Source organism: Tenrec ecaudatus, chromosome 10, assembly GCF_050624435.1.
Source record: "Tenrec ecaudatus isolate mTenEca1 chromosome 10, mTenEca1.hap1, whole genome shotgun sequence".
NCBI lineage: Eukaryota > Metazoa > Chordata > Mammalia > Afrosoricida > Tenrecidae > Tenrec > Tenrec ecaudatus.
Genome location: NC_134539.1, coordinates 31,702,819 through 31,717,251, shown reverse-complemented (window position 1 = coordinate 31,717,251; position 14,433 = coordinate 31,702,819). Strand labels below are relative to the sequence as shown.

Genomic DNA, 14,433 nt, shown 5'->3' with positions numbered 1-14,433 from the left:
TTGTCATTGGTAAAATACTTTTAATGTAGTAGAAGCCCCCACACTGTGTTAGTATTGGAGGTTTGAAGCCCTCTGAGTAACCACTATGCCACCAGGCCCCTCTTAGTATTTGAAAGTAGTCAAGTATGATGTTATCTACTTCCGTATCACTAGTCCCTTACCTTGTGATTCTGTACTTTATACTTAGCTTTTCTTCAACCCAATCATGGAAGCCATCTTTTCATGGTGTGCACAATCTGTATTAAGACATGTCTATTGGTTCCTATAAGTTGGGCAACAAATACTTCTACATTTCAGGCTTGGTGCTAGGTCCTGGTGATTAAGGACTGAATAAGACTGCATTGTCCCATCCCTGTGGAGTTGCTTCCAGTTTTAGATTTTTGTATCTTATTTCATCCTCACAGGATCCTCTGAGAGATGGGAATGAAACTCAGAGAAACTAAGTGACTTTGCGCCAAATCACACGGCTAAATGACTAGGTGTCATCTGACCCCAACCCCTTTCAGGAGATTTAGGGCGGGGAGTTATGCAGCCTAGGAGATGAGTATGAGGGAGCGCCTTAAATAGTTGGGTCTTATCCACGTCCTGGAATGTGAGCGAACTCCCTCAATTGTATCTAAAATTACACTGTATTCTTCTTCCAGTGATTTTCTCTACCACCAGGATAAGAAAGCTTGAATTTCTGCCAACTGGGTTTCTTCCAAGCCTCTATTTCTGATTGTTACTCCAACAGCTGAGACCTAGCAGTCTCTGGGCATGTCGCAAAGAAGAACTCTGCATATTTGTGTCATTGGATGTGAGTGGGCCCTGCATGTAAAATCCTGCCCACCTCGCCCTCATTGGGTTTCACTGGTTTGCAGGGCATTTTCCGGGTGGTGGTAGCTGTGAGAGACCCCCTGGTGCAGCACAGATCTGTGGGAGTCTGCCAGTGTGCTGAGGAGGAGAGAGACGAGGCTCTTCAGGGGGCTGCCAACAGGGCTGCATTGCAGCTGCTTTTCATGGAGGAGTGGAAGGAACATGAGCCGAACATACGGCCTGAATTCTAATCTTGGAACTGCCACTTGAGACCTGGGTTACCTTGGGCAACCCACTGATTCCGTCTGGATTTTTTTTTTTCCACTTGAGTAGATGCATACATCATGGGCAAGTTTCAACATCATTATGCTAAATAAAGCCAGGTACAAAAAGGACATTATATAATTCCACTTATATGAAAGTCTAAAGTATGCAAACGAATCCATAGTGACAAAGTGGATCACTAATTGACCAGGAGGTCAAGGAAAGAACAGAATGCAAAAATAGCAGCGCCAGCAGAATTGTGCATCAGCTAACCGCAGGGCTTTGAAAGGTGGCACACTGCCAAGGTATATAGAAAAGTGCTGCTGATGGCCCTAGCCTGCATGTCTGGATTAAGTACTTCTGTCTCAGGCTTCCTTCCCTTTCAAGATCTGAGGGTACATCAAAAGGTATTGCTACAAAACCATAGAAACCTTCATTAAACACAACTATCATAATGCGGAGCTATTGTTTCTCAACGTGGTCGCAATCTAGGCTTATACACTTCTGAAGGTGATGTTTCCTTGCTCGCTAACCCTTCCCCAAAGAATGCTACACTCCGATGTACTCCACATAAAAGCGGTAGTTTTGGCATCCTCAAGGGACTCAAGTCGTGTTCCTCTAAAATGCTCTTTGAGTTCTGGGAACAAAAATCTGAAGGGGAAGGTCAGGTTGTAGGGTGATACAACAAGGTTTCTCACAAGACTGCTCCTGAAGAAGGAACAGGTGCATTGTTGTTATGAAAAAAGAAAAATTGGTTTTCTTGGTGCAACTTTCCTGGTCCTGTTCTCACCCCCATAATTTTTTAAATTTTCTTAAAATCTTTTCCTAATAAGCCCCCGTGTCCTACAAGAAAATCTAGCAAGGTTACCCCTTTGGAGTCCCAGAAACATTTGCCATAACACTCAAAACTGACCTCCCTGCTTTGAATGTAATTGGCTCAGCAGATACTTCAGGAGCCGCTGTTCTCATTGGTCCTTGCTCTCTGGATCATTTTGGAAAATCTGAAATTTGTCCCTCGTTTAGGACTCATTTCATAAAGTCACCTTCCTTAGCTTTGATTCTTTGATCCTGCTTAAAAGACTAATGAATGATCAGCTGATCTTCACGCAACACCTTTGGCACCCCTTAGGCAGGAAAAGCTTACTGAGGCCAAGATGTTCCCTTGAAATTGAAACTGCCGAGCCATGGAAGATCCCAACTTCAGCAGCTATTGCATCACCAGATGCAGACTCCAGGCACAGTTCTCTTTCATCAAGGTTGATGGTCTTGTCTCTTGGCCCATCTTTGAGGCCTGCCTTAAAACACTCGACCCATCTAAACATTTGTTCCTGTGGGGCAGCAATAAAGTTGTTGCAAAGCATCAGTGATTTGGGGAGATGTTCACTTGAATTTTTGTTAAAAATTTGATAATCAGGTCTAAGTTCAAAATCCTCTTGCCATGACACAAAAAGAATCCCCCCCTCTTTTTTGAAGGCACCCTGATGAGATTAAAACAAATTATTACTGAAAGAACTTATCTGCAACTATCCACTGATTACTGAAACATGAATTACAATGTTTAAACACTTTGTTTAGAATAAGTTCTTGCATGTATGAACTGCAATCCTTGTAGCAATACTTTTTGATTCCCCTGATATTATGGGCTCCTTAAGTCTCGTAAGAAGAATTTTGTTAGTTCTGTATGTTTTGATGAAGGAAGGCAACAGAGGGCAGATTTAGCGAGTTGGTTTAGGGAATGCTTGGTATGTCACCAATGGAATGGATATCAGAAATACCGGATTTTGTACAGCCTGTGGCAAGTGAGAAGCCTGCATAGTGCTTGCCCTGTTACCCTGGGCTACGCTGAGCCAGTGGAAATACGGCGGAGAATAACTTGAGCAGCTGACAGAGTGCTTACTGTGTTTTAGGTTGTAGAGGCAATGGCAATCCAAAAATAATGGTAGCTGTAGCAAACATTGCCAATACTTCGTGAGCACCAAGTTTGTACCAGGCGCTGTGCTGTGGGTTTGGCGTGCATTTTCTTACTGAATCCCACCCTTGTGAACTTGGGGGACTGTTATATCTCTATTTTACAGTTGAGGGAAATGGGTTTCAGAAATAGTAAATAAGAAACTTGCTTAAGTTACACATCCCTACCCCTTAGGGTATTGGAGGTTAGCAAATAATACTTAAGACAGCACCTGCTATGTAACAAGTGCTCTGTAAACGCCAGCTACTGCTATTAGTGAGGGACAGAAGACAGACCACACATCCCCTCGTATACATAGATGTATGTGGTTCTAGAATGGACAAGGGTTCCAAAAAGAAGAAACCAAAGGGGAGCAGTTGGTATCTTGGTTTGCCTGCTGCATAGTTGGTCTGGGGGCCAAATGGCAGGAGAAGAAGCTGAGAGACTTGCGAGTCTTGTGGAAGGGGAAGTTCTTGAGCTCTTTTGAAAGGATGGGCAGAGAGTTGGAAACATTTCAGATGAAGGTACTACCATTCTGTGATGGTTATCCACTGCTGCAGAGCTAACTACGTCAACACTTAGTGATTTAAACCAATGTCCATTTTGTTTGCTTATAATTCTGTGAGTCAGATATTTGGGCTGGACTTCTCCAGGTCTCATTGGGCATCTCCTGTGATTGCAATCATGTCACTCCATGTGAGCTGTATTGGTCCCTGATGGCTTCTCTCATGTCTGGCTATGGTAATGGCTGTTGGCTGAACTGCTTTACGGGCCTGAGAAGAGTTGTAAGAGAACAACAGTGAAGCTGTATAGACTCCCAAGGCCTGGACACAGGAGTCACATTGTGTCAATTCCACCACATTCCTTTGGCCAAAATGAAGTGCAAGGCTAAACCAGAATCAAGAGGAGAAATAGACTCCACCTGTTCATGGACAAATCTGCAAAGAATTTGTGACCTTAAAAACCCTACAAATGAGTAGAGAGGTCTGGGAAGCTGGCCCCAGTACCAAATACTAAATGGACGCCTGCCCCTCCCCCCAGAAGAATTTATTTCAAAGGACGGCATTGAATCCGCAGCTCCGGGAGAGGGACATATCTGATCGGAGCACACGGGTGCGGATGAAGGGGAAGTAGGAGAGTGGAGCACATCCTGGCCCGCCAGGCCTTGAGGACGATGACCCCAGTTAGAGCAGCCAGTCCACAGAGAGGACCACATGGCCAGCCCCACTATGAGACATGATGTCCCTCACTGACCCATGGCCCTGCAGGGACAGCACCGGAGCCACATTGTAGGAATTGTGCCCGATCTGATCCCACCACACCGAGGCAAAGCACTGGGGAAGTGCAGCGGAACAGCAAGGGAATGGAATGGCAAGGTCCCCAGGAAATGCTGAAGGTGGACTTTAGGGCCAGGGCGTGATTTTCCAGACTAGATTGGAAAACACTTCTAAAGGCCAACAAATGATCCTTGAACTAACTACAAGCTTTTCTTTCTTGTTGTGTTTTGTTTTGTTCTTTGTCAGTGGTTTGTTGTGTATTGTTGCTTGGTTTTGCTCCGTCTTCTTTTTGTGCATGTTATTATTTCTGCAGGTCTGTCTAAATAAGAAAGGCTGGATGAACAATCTGGAGAAAACAACGGGACCGACAGTTTGGGTTGACATGGGATAAGGGGAGGTGCAGGGAAAGGAAGTGGTATTAACAAACCCAGCGACAAGGGAACAACAAGTGATCCAAATTGGTGGTGAGGTGGATGTGGGAGGCCTGGTAGGGCATGATCAAGGGTAATGTAATGAAGAGGTATTGCTGAAACCCAGGTGGGGACTGAGCATGATAGTGGGACAGGAGGAAAGTCAAGGGAAATAGAGGAAAGAGCTGGGAGGCAAAGGGCATTTATAGAGGTCTAGATAAAGACATACATATGCAAATATATTTATATATGAGGGTGGGGAAATCTATGTGCCTATATTTATAGGTTTACTATTAAGGTAGCAGAAGGACATTGGGCCTCCACTCAAGTACTCCCTCAATTCAAGAATACTTCTATTAAATTGCCATTCTATGATGCTCATCTTCCCGACAACCGCTGAAGACAAAGTGGGTGAATAAGCAAATGTGGTGAAGAAAGCTGATGGTGCCCGGCTATCAAAAGATATAGCTTCTGGGGTCTTAAAAGCTTGAGGGTAAACAAGCGGCCATCTAGCTCAGAAGCTAGAAACTGGGAACACAGGAAATCCAGGGTGGATGATCCCTTCAGGACCAGTGGTGTGAGTGGTGATACTGGGAGGGTAGAGGGAGAGTGGGTTAGAAAGAGGGAACCGATTACAAGGATCTACATGTGACCTCCTCCCTGGGGGACGGACAACAGAAAAGGGGGTGAAGGGAGATGTCGGACAAGGCAAGATATGACAAAATAATTTATAAATTATCAAGGGTTCATGAAGGAGGGGGGAGTGGGGAGAGAGGGGAAAAAATGAGGACCTGATGCCTGGGGCTTAGGTGAAGAGCAAATGCTTTGAGAATGATGAGGGCAATGAATGCACAGATGTGCTTTACACAATTGATGTATGTATATGTATGGATTGTGATGAGTTGTATGAGCCCCTAATAAAATGATTAAAACAAAAAAAACACAAATAAAACCCTACAAATGTAAACATGCAGGATGAGTTTAGGGTGTGTGACTTGGCCTTTAACCTTTCTTCAGCCTAAAATTTGCTCAAGAATTAAGTAAAAGAAGTACTTTAAAAAAAAGAAGTACCAAAAAAAAGAAGTACCTTAATTGTCTCTTTTATACTGCCATGAATGCTTGCTCTGTTTTTCATAGAATAAAGAGAAAATATAGATTAAATGAAAAGCAGGAACATTTTATCAAGAATAACATTGGATTTTAAAAGTTTGAATCACGAAACAATTTTTAAAATGTATATGTAGTTTAACTTACTTTTGAATATCTTCATGAACTTGAACTTGGTAGGGTACTAGTGATTCAAGAAATCTTCAGGGACTTGGTTGGCATCAATGAATAGACCAGGATTATATATTATTACCATATCAGTGGTCAATAGTCCACACTAATTGTCAGTATTTAATTAAATATCTTGGTGTCAGAAGTTTAAAGCATTTCAATTTATAACCATTTAAAATTTAGATCATAGTATTAATTTCCTACCTAGATAAAATATTTCATCTATATTCTGGAAAAGTAGACATTTACACCACCTCTAAGGATTCTGAAACTAGGATTTATGATTTCTTTACCTCTTGATCTTAAAAAAAAAAAACGTTTGTTAGTGGCCCGCTTTGAACAAATGTGACTTCCTCTGAGGTGTATTCGCTTACAATGCTCCACGGTCTGCTCTTTACTTCTGCTACCCATTCTGGAAGAGTTCGTAGCCTTTGTTCATTAATCATGGGCCACAGTTGTGCGACATGCCTTGACATTAAGTTGAACATCTAAAATTAGTCCTACCACAATCAGTGGTTGGGAAGAAGGTTTCATTAGTGTGTGGCGTGTGTTACGTAAATGTTACAAGGTGGAAAGGAACGCCTTAGAAATAAGTAAGTGATTTGTATCCTGGGTGTATGTGTGTGCCTGTGTTTGTATAAAATGGAAAGTCTTTTTAGTAAGCATATCGACAAATTAAACCCTTTTTAAAATAAATTCATATGCTATACAAAGTATTTTGTTTATGTTAGATTGCTATTTTATCAATCAGTTCAGAGGAATATTTATTGAACACTTGGTATGATAACAACAGATCTTTATGCATGTTTACATGTGGTTTTCATTTTTAAAAAGCAATCATTTATTACAGGTATTTCAAGTGATTGAGTTTTTCTCTTCAGCACTGAAAGAATCTGCTCCCGAAAATGGCGTCCTGGTTGTACGAATGTCTTTGTGAAGCCGAACTTGCACAGTATTATCCTCATTTTACTGCTCTAGGCCTTCAGAAAATAGACGAATTGGCCAAAGTTACAATGAAGGACTACTCCAGATTGGGAGTCCATGACATGAATGATCGCAAACGTCTCTTTCAACTTATCAGAATTATCAAGATTATGCAGGAAGAAGATAAAGCGGTCAGTAGCCCTGAGCATCCTCCACAGGCAAGCAGCCTGGACATCAAGCCTCGGAAATCCAGGTCTGGCCCTCGCAGGCAACTGCATTTTGATTCTCCTGTTGCCACCAAAGACAGAACTGCCAGCAACTGTGGGTTTGAAATATGCGCTTTATCAGATCTCCCAACCAAGGAACAGAAGTTCAGCTGCCTAAAGTTGCTGGAGCACATTCTGCCAGCGGATTCCCGATACCAGACAAAACCAAGAAGTTCCAGTGCCACGACCGCTGTTTCCTGTATGCAAGTGGAAATGAAGCCGCCACTGTTTGCATCAAGTCATTTTCCTCCAGAACTGGGGGATGGCGATGTGCCCATTATCCAGAGAGTCTCCCATGTTTCAGGGTATAACTATGGAATCCCTCATTCCTGTAGCAGGTAATAATTTGTTTCTCTTTATTTACTTATTCTCCTTGACAGAGGGCAGTGACAGGCAGGGGCTAGCCTCTCTTTCATGAGCAGAGCCAAGCCCCTACATGTTTACAGTAAATGAGTGCAACAGAGAAATGACCATGAACTGCTTCTGCTATAGAACAGGGATACTTTGATAGGACCTTCCAGATGGAAGGAAGATGATATTATTCATGTACATTAAGTAGCTGCTACTTACCAAGATCTGCTAAGACTACACAGGCTGATTTATTCCTAATATTTATTGTAGTGTAGTATAACCCATATGTTGTACCCAGGAAGGTAAGATAGTTAACTTGCTTTCTGCATTGGGAGAAATGTATAATCCACAGGATTTAAAAAAAATTTTTTTTGGCTATCAAATTCACTTAAACCAACCAGGAGACTTAAAGCTTAGTGAAAACGAAGAGCATGTAGTTGAATTAAGTATGTCTTCAGGCAGTTAGTTCTCCCGCACATAGTGAAACAAGATCTGATTTTGAGGGCTGTCTACAATTTCAGCTCTTGAAGAACAGATGTTTCGGGTGATTGCAAAAAGGAAAACACTTATGGGAGAGTTCAGAGCTTGAGAGTCTGAGTGATAAAGCAAGTACTTTTCACCTCGATAGAGCTGCAAGCCAGAATTTTATATAAGGCCCCTAAGAGCTGGAAGATTGAGTAATCCCTAATGCTCAATGGCATACTAGAAAAGGCGTTGTTTTCAAAATAACATGTAGCATGTTTTGTTATTTAGAAAGTAATAGATGTACATTATGGGAAAAACAAAAACACATTTTCCTTATTTTTAAGGCTATTATTCATACCTTAAGGCAAAGTAGTTACATTGTTGTACGCAGGAAGGTAAAAGAGTTAACTGGCTTATAGTTAATATAGGCTTATATTGGCTAAGTTTTCAGAGGATCTCATAGCTAGGACTTTCACTCAAAAAAAATAGAAGATCTAATTTTAAAAGAGAAAAATGCTCATCTTTAGTAATGGGAAACATATGAGTAAATTTTGCAGTGTTGCTGAAAATTCGGCAGGGGGGTACAGAGCATATTGCTCTTTTTTCCTTTTTACCTGAGAAGCCCGAGGGTGCTCCGTGAATGTCAAAGCCATGGTGTTCCTATCCGCTGGTTAGGTCCGTGGGGAAAGAGTGGTCAAGGTCTTGACTATCACAGTCTCTTCTTGACCAACACATAAATACAGGATTGGAATTATTTATAAACATAGTAAATATACCACTTTTCATTATTTAGTATCAAGGAGGGAGTGCCTATTTTAGATAAATATTGTCATCTCACTTGCTTGACAACTATTGAATATCATCACCTCCACCAGGCTCTACTCTAGACACTAGGAGTATAAAGAAAATGAATCTATCCAGAGGCCTTTAAATTCTTAGGAGCCAGGGGAAGGGGAAAGAGAGACATAAACCAATGATTACTCTATGATGATATAAGTGTTCTTGCAGAGGTTTATGCCTGACTGTCTCAGCACAGCTGTTCAACTGAAAGTTACCATTTCACTCTCCCCATCCTGTATTATATTAGAGAAGTGGAGGAAAGAGAGGACATCTACCCCATTGGCTTCCATATTGTCTCCTCACCCAAACCTCAAGTAGGAGCCAGGCTGTCACAACTCCAGAGAGCCCTTATCAACTTCAGGCTCCCTATCAGGGAGCCAGCCTATCCAAAGAGCATTGCCCACTACCTCAAACCAGGTTTACACTTTGCAGTAAACACCCAAAAAATTCAGAATGGGTTGCTGGCTTTCCAATGAATGAGAGCCTAAGGCATTTCAAGAGCTGGTTGCCCTGACTTACTTATGGTAAGCTCTTGAGCTTGAAAATCCCAAGCCTTTTTGTGCCTCACCCTAGGCAAGTTTTACAAAGGGCTAAACTGTTCATGAGCCGTGGTGGCACAGTGGTTAAGCTCTCCACTGTGAACCAAAAGATTGGTGCTGTGAATCCACCCCTGCTCAGTGGGAGAAAGAGCTGGCTGCCTGTTTCTGTGAAAACTGCAGTCTTGGAAAGCCTGTGGAGCAGTTTGTCTGTCCGACGAGGAGTCTGTGTAGGAATCAATTTGTCGGCAACATTCTCTCTCCCCTCTTTGATTAGCTTTATGTGATTAGGTTTGTAGGATTTTGACACTAAGCCCCTAGTTAATATGGTGCATTAAAATTTTTACTGTGAAAATTAAACGGTGAATCTGAATACACTCATCATTCTGTTTTAATGGTTATCAAGAATTTGTCATGCCTCAAAATGATGCATTTTTTAAAGGTCTGCTTTATATTGGTTTAAAAGTAAAACGTGCTTTAACAGCCTAGGCTCTTGAGTTATACATTATATTAGAAATTTTATTTGCTAGTTTTGATCAGTTTAAATCCTTTCAAAAATAATTTTCCAGCCAGTTGGAAGGCTCAGAAAATTGGGATTGATATGAAACAATTATACAATGTAGTATCCTGTGAAAAAGCTATTATAACAGGCTTTTTAGAGGTTATCAATCAAATTCTAAAGTGTAAAGGAAGGGAATCATTTGTCTTGCCAAGGCATTCTGGGTACATAGACCAAAAGCATTGAGCCTGACAAAACACTCGCTTTAAAGAAGCCTGTTTTCTTGTTACCTAGCTTTAGAGAAGTTCCCACATAACTAAGTGGTCAGTTTATATGTACATATAAGCAGACATAGAGAAAAAGCTATATCTAAACAGCATATCATGTTCTGTTGTGAGGCTTAACCAGACTGTGTTAGAACTGCCCCAGAGGGTTTCCAAAGCAATAATCTTGTATGAAAGCAGACTACCTGTGTGTTGCAGAATAGCTGGTGAGTTTGAACCACTGACCTTTTGGTTACCAGCCAAGCACTTAACCACTGCACCACCAGAGATCCTGTAATTTATGGATGTAGGAAAAGAGCATCCACTTTAAAAGAGCATGTCTGGAAATCAACCCCCACACCCCCCGATCTTGGAGCTGAAGCAGTTTCTAGTATTTTTGATGGTTTTTCTTATTTTTTTACAGGGCAAGTGGAGGGGTAGGGCTAGAAGGGGAAGTGATCAGGAGGATCCAGCTAATAAAAGCACTTTGTCAATGCCAGTACTTTCATATGCAACTTTAAAGTATATATTATGCCTAACAAATGACAAAATATACTGGTACTTTGACTCCTTTCGTAGCCTTATGCTATCATTAAATATTAAAAACTATTTATAAATATATATTAGACAGAATACCTCAGAGAAAGAGAATCCTTGGACTGAAATGGAAAAAATCAGAGTTTGTGTTCGAAAGCGACCTCTGGGCATGAGGGAGGTACGTCGTGGAGAAATTAATATTATTACTGTGGAAGACAAAGAGACTCTACTTGTGCATGAGAAGAAAGAAGCCGTTGATCTCACACAATATATTCTGCAGGTATGATGCTTCCTTTCTCTGCTTGGAACTAATATGATCAAGTATGTCAATCTTTATTCTTTTTGTTTGACTAGTAGTATCCAAATTCTAAAGTCCAGTTTCTGATTTGGTTGTTGGCATTTACTTTTCTTGAGACATCATGTTAAATCATTGATACTCTAGGCCTTAAGTTATTGAAAAATGTGGAACAATGAGGGATTCAAAGATGTAATTCCTCCACTCTTATGCAATAGTATTACAAAATCATTTAACAATATGTAATGTAAAAATGTTTAATTTAAAAAAATTTTAAAAACCCCAAACACCCAATATGTAATGATACATACTCGGAGGTGTAGGGGACAAGGATGACAACAGAACAGAGGGAATGAGTTAGTGGTGGGTAGGACCAGTCACTGAGCACATGCCCCAGAGTGACTATGAGAGGCTCATATGCCAGGCTTGGTTCTCACCAGCCTCTCACAGTGAAATTGTCTCATCTTGCTGAGTACCAGTCTAGAGGTTAAACTCGGAGAATATTCTTTTGTGCAGTAAGGCCCCATGTTGATTATCTGTTGATTCTGATTCTCAGCTGTTTGGGGTTTAGCCTTAATTTGGTGGGCTTAGGTTCTAAGTAGGTTCTTCTGAACAGGCAGGGATATGATTTCACATGTATGTACAAGGGTTTAAGTAAAACACCAGTAGCTCAGACATGTGAAAAATGTTCACTCCCTGCCAGAGTGATCATAAAGAATCCAAGAAGAAAGGTTTTAGTAATGGAAGGAGGAATTTATTCCAGGTTCATAGGTGCACTGTGACTACCAATAATATATGATTGATAGATAGATGTAGTAACAAGTCTCATAGATGGAAAACATAATTTAGGTATTTCTAAAATTGTGACGCGATTGTGAGCAATCTTAACTGGGATAAGATTGGGGAATCTGCCGCCGTAAACATTCATATACAATAGTAGGTAAAGTATTGCTACTAGGATCCCCGTTCAAACATGCACAGATTTGTTCTAAACAAAATGTGTTTAAGTGTGTCTCTGACCTGTCGATAGCTGCAGACAAGTCAGAGAACTTCAGGGTACCTTCAAAATAGAGGGGAATACTTTCTGTACCATGGGGAAAATAAGATTTTAAGGTTAAGGCAATACCACATTTTTGACAGGACCCAAATGGACATCCTCCCAAATCATTGAAGTTTTGTAGCAAGTTTACGGCACTGCTACGCACATAAAATAACCCCTTTAGATGAATCGAGCATTTTAGGGGAGGCCAGGAAGACATCAAGATTCGAGACAGAGAGGCCAGTGTAGACAGGATAGTGACTGCCTTAGGGACCCCAGAGGGCTAATCTTGACAGGTTTTCTCAGCGGACTCAGGATGATCACACGGATTTCTATAAAGAAATTGAAAAGAAAAAGAGTTAAAACTGCATTGGTGAGAAAATAGCCAGGAAAATTGTGCTGAAGAATGCCCCCTTTCCCCCCATGACAATGTACCTTCTTATTCTTTGAGGGGAACAAGTGCTGTCCTAGGAGAGTTTCTTTGGGAAACTTGCCCTTTCAAACTTTTCTGTTGCCAGGCTCAAAGAACATTTCAAAGGGGCACCATTTGGGTCCCTGGGGGTCACCACAACCGCTGTTTTGCTGTCCACCTTCAGCGGTATGTTGACCTATTTGAAAGACATGTCCATAAACAGCAGCTTCACGGTTTAATATTTTTGTGTAATAATGGCTTTATGATTTTGCGGCAGTACTTTTGTACTTAGCCTCACTGTTCTGTTCTCTCTCTTCTCACGAAACTCAGTGACTGGTGAAGGGAAGCAGTGTGTGAAACTAATTCACTTTAGTCACTTAGGTCTTATCCTAAAGACATAAGTCCCGTAACATCCCAGTCAAATTGTTACTGCTGTCTCCTTTTCAAACTTGCATTGTTCTTCTTTTTCTTTGATTACCAAAATTAGGTTTCAAACGAATCCACTGAATCTTCCTATGGGCACTAAATTACTGGGCCAGTATACAACCAGCCCAATCACTTTAACAGCCTATTGATTGCTTATCAATGCACAATCTATTAAGTCTCAGTGGCAGGTATTTATTTTAAAGGTGTCTGAAAGACCAATTAGTTGAAAAGCTATCAAGTTCCATGGTTACTTAACACCACAGTGATAGCCTGTCCAATCACCAGCTACCTGCAGCTTCTTTAATGATGCTCTGTCACAGTGGTTCCCTGGAGAAGGCATCCTCTTATCTTTTTTATTTTTCCATTATCTCCAAACACAATAACCTTACTTCTTTGTCACTACTATTGGTCAATACTTATTGAATACCCATACTTTTCATAGCTCTTTTTCTACTGTTTGAACTTTGGACCTTTGTGCTCATAGGTCAAAGTCTGTGCCTGCCAATGCTGTAATATAAAAGTGTTAGGAGGAACCCCCCCACCCCACACACACACCCTTTATTCCTTCCTTAAAGAGAAAGTAGAAAAAGTAAGGTCATAAACAAGTAGGGTGCTAAAAATACTCATTCAGGGATTTAAAATAATCATTTTTATGTCTGTTTAAATAAAATGTCTTGTCCTTTCAAATCTACCTTTGTTACTTTGTAAATATATTCTTATCTACATAGTATCTTATCCTATGTATCATTGAGTTTTTATTTGATATATAACAAAGACATCAGCCATTTCAATGTTTTTGTTTGTTTTCACTTCAGTGTTTTTATGTGTATAATTCAGTGACGCAAATTAACAGTGACTGTCTCTGGATAGAGGAAATTACAAATAATTTACTTTTTTCCTCTAATTTTAATACTTAAAAAATTTTTGCAATATGCTATGTTAATTGTATTTAAAATTTTTTAGACTTTGGAATAGGGTAAGCTCACTGTCATCAAGTCAGTTCTGACTAATAGTAACCCTCGAGGATGGAGCAGAGCAGCCCTCGATGGTTCCCACGGCTACGGACAGGTTTCTTTATTGTGAATTGTATGAAGACAGGGAATCTTCACAGAAGCAGAATGTCACATATTTCTCCCTCAGAAAGGCTGGTGGGTTTAACTGCCAACCTTCTGCTCGGCAGCTGTGCCACCAAACCAAAAACCAAGTCGATTCCCACTCATAGTAACCCTACAGGACAGGGTAGAACGGCCTCTGTGGAGTGCCGAGACTGTGACTCTCTATAGGGATAGAAAGCCCTGTTTTTCTTCCTCAGCATGGCTGTTGGTTTCGAACTGCTAGCCCTGTGGTTAGCAGCCCAGCTCCTAACCATGATGCCACCAGGGCTCCTTACTGTGCCAGCAAGGCTCCTTGAGTTGGGCAGATTCACATATTTTAGACTCAAAAGATATAAAAGCATATGTAGTTAATAGTTTCCCCACCCCTATTTCCTCCTTGAAAGCACAAGTGTTACCTCTTCCAGGTATATCTTTCTAAATGTAGTCTCCAAATGCATATTACTTTTATAATCTGGAAAACATACAAACAAAAACCCTGCTTAAAAAATAAGCT

The 14,433-nt window shown here is 40.9% G+C and overlaps 1 protein-coding gene across 1 annotated transcript in view; it reads left to right on the top strand.

Annotated features, from left to right (window-relative positions):
- Window positions 1–14,433, top strand: part of KIF24 (kinesin family member 24) — a 56,713-nt gene that overhangs the window by 8,589 nt on the left and 33,691 nt on the right. The window contains exons 2-3 of the mRNA XM_075560047.1: window positions 6,823–7,500; window positions 10,744–10,933. Of these exons, the coding sequence (XP_075416162.1) occupies window positions 6,878–7,500; window positions 10,744–10,933 (813 nt within the window). The 5' untranslated portion in view covers window positions 6,823–6,877. The remainder of the gene's footprint in view (window positions 1–6,822; window positions 7,501–10,743; window positions 10,934–14,433) is intronic.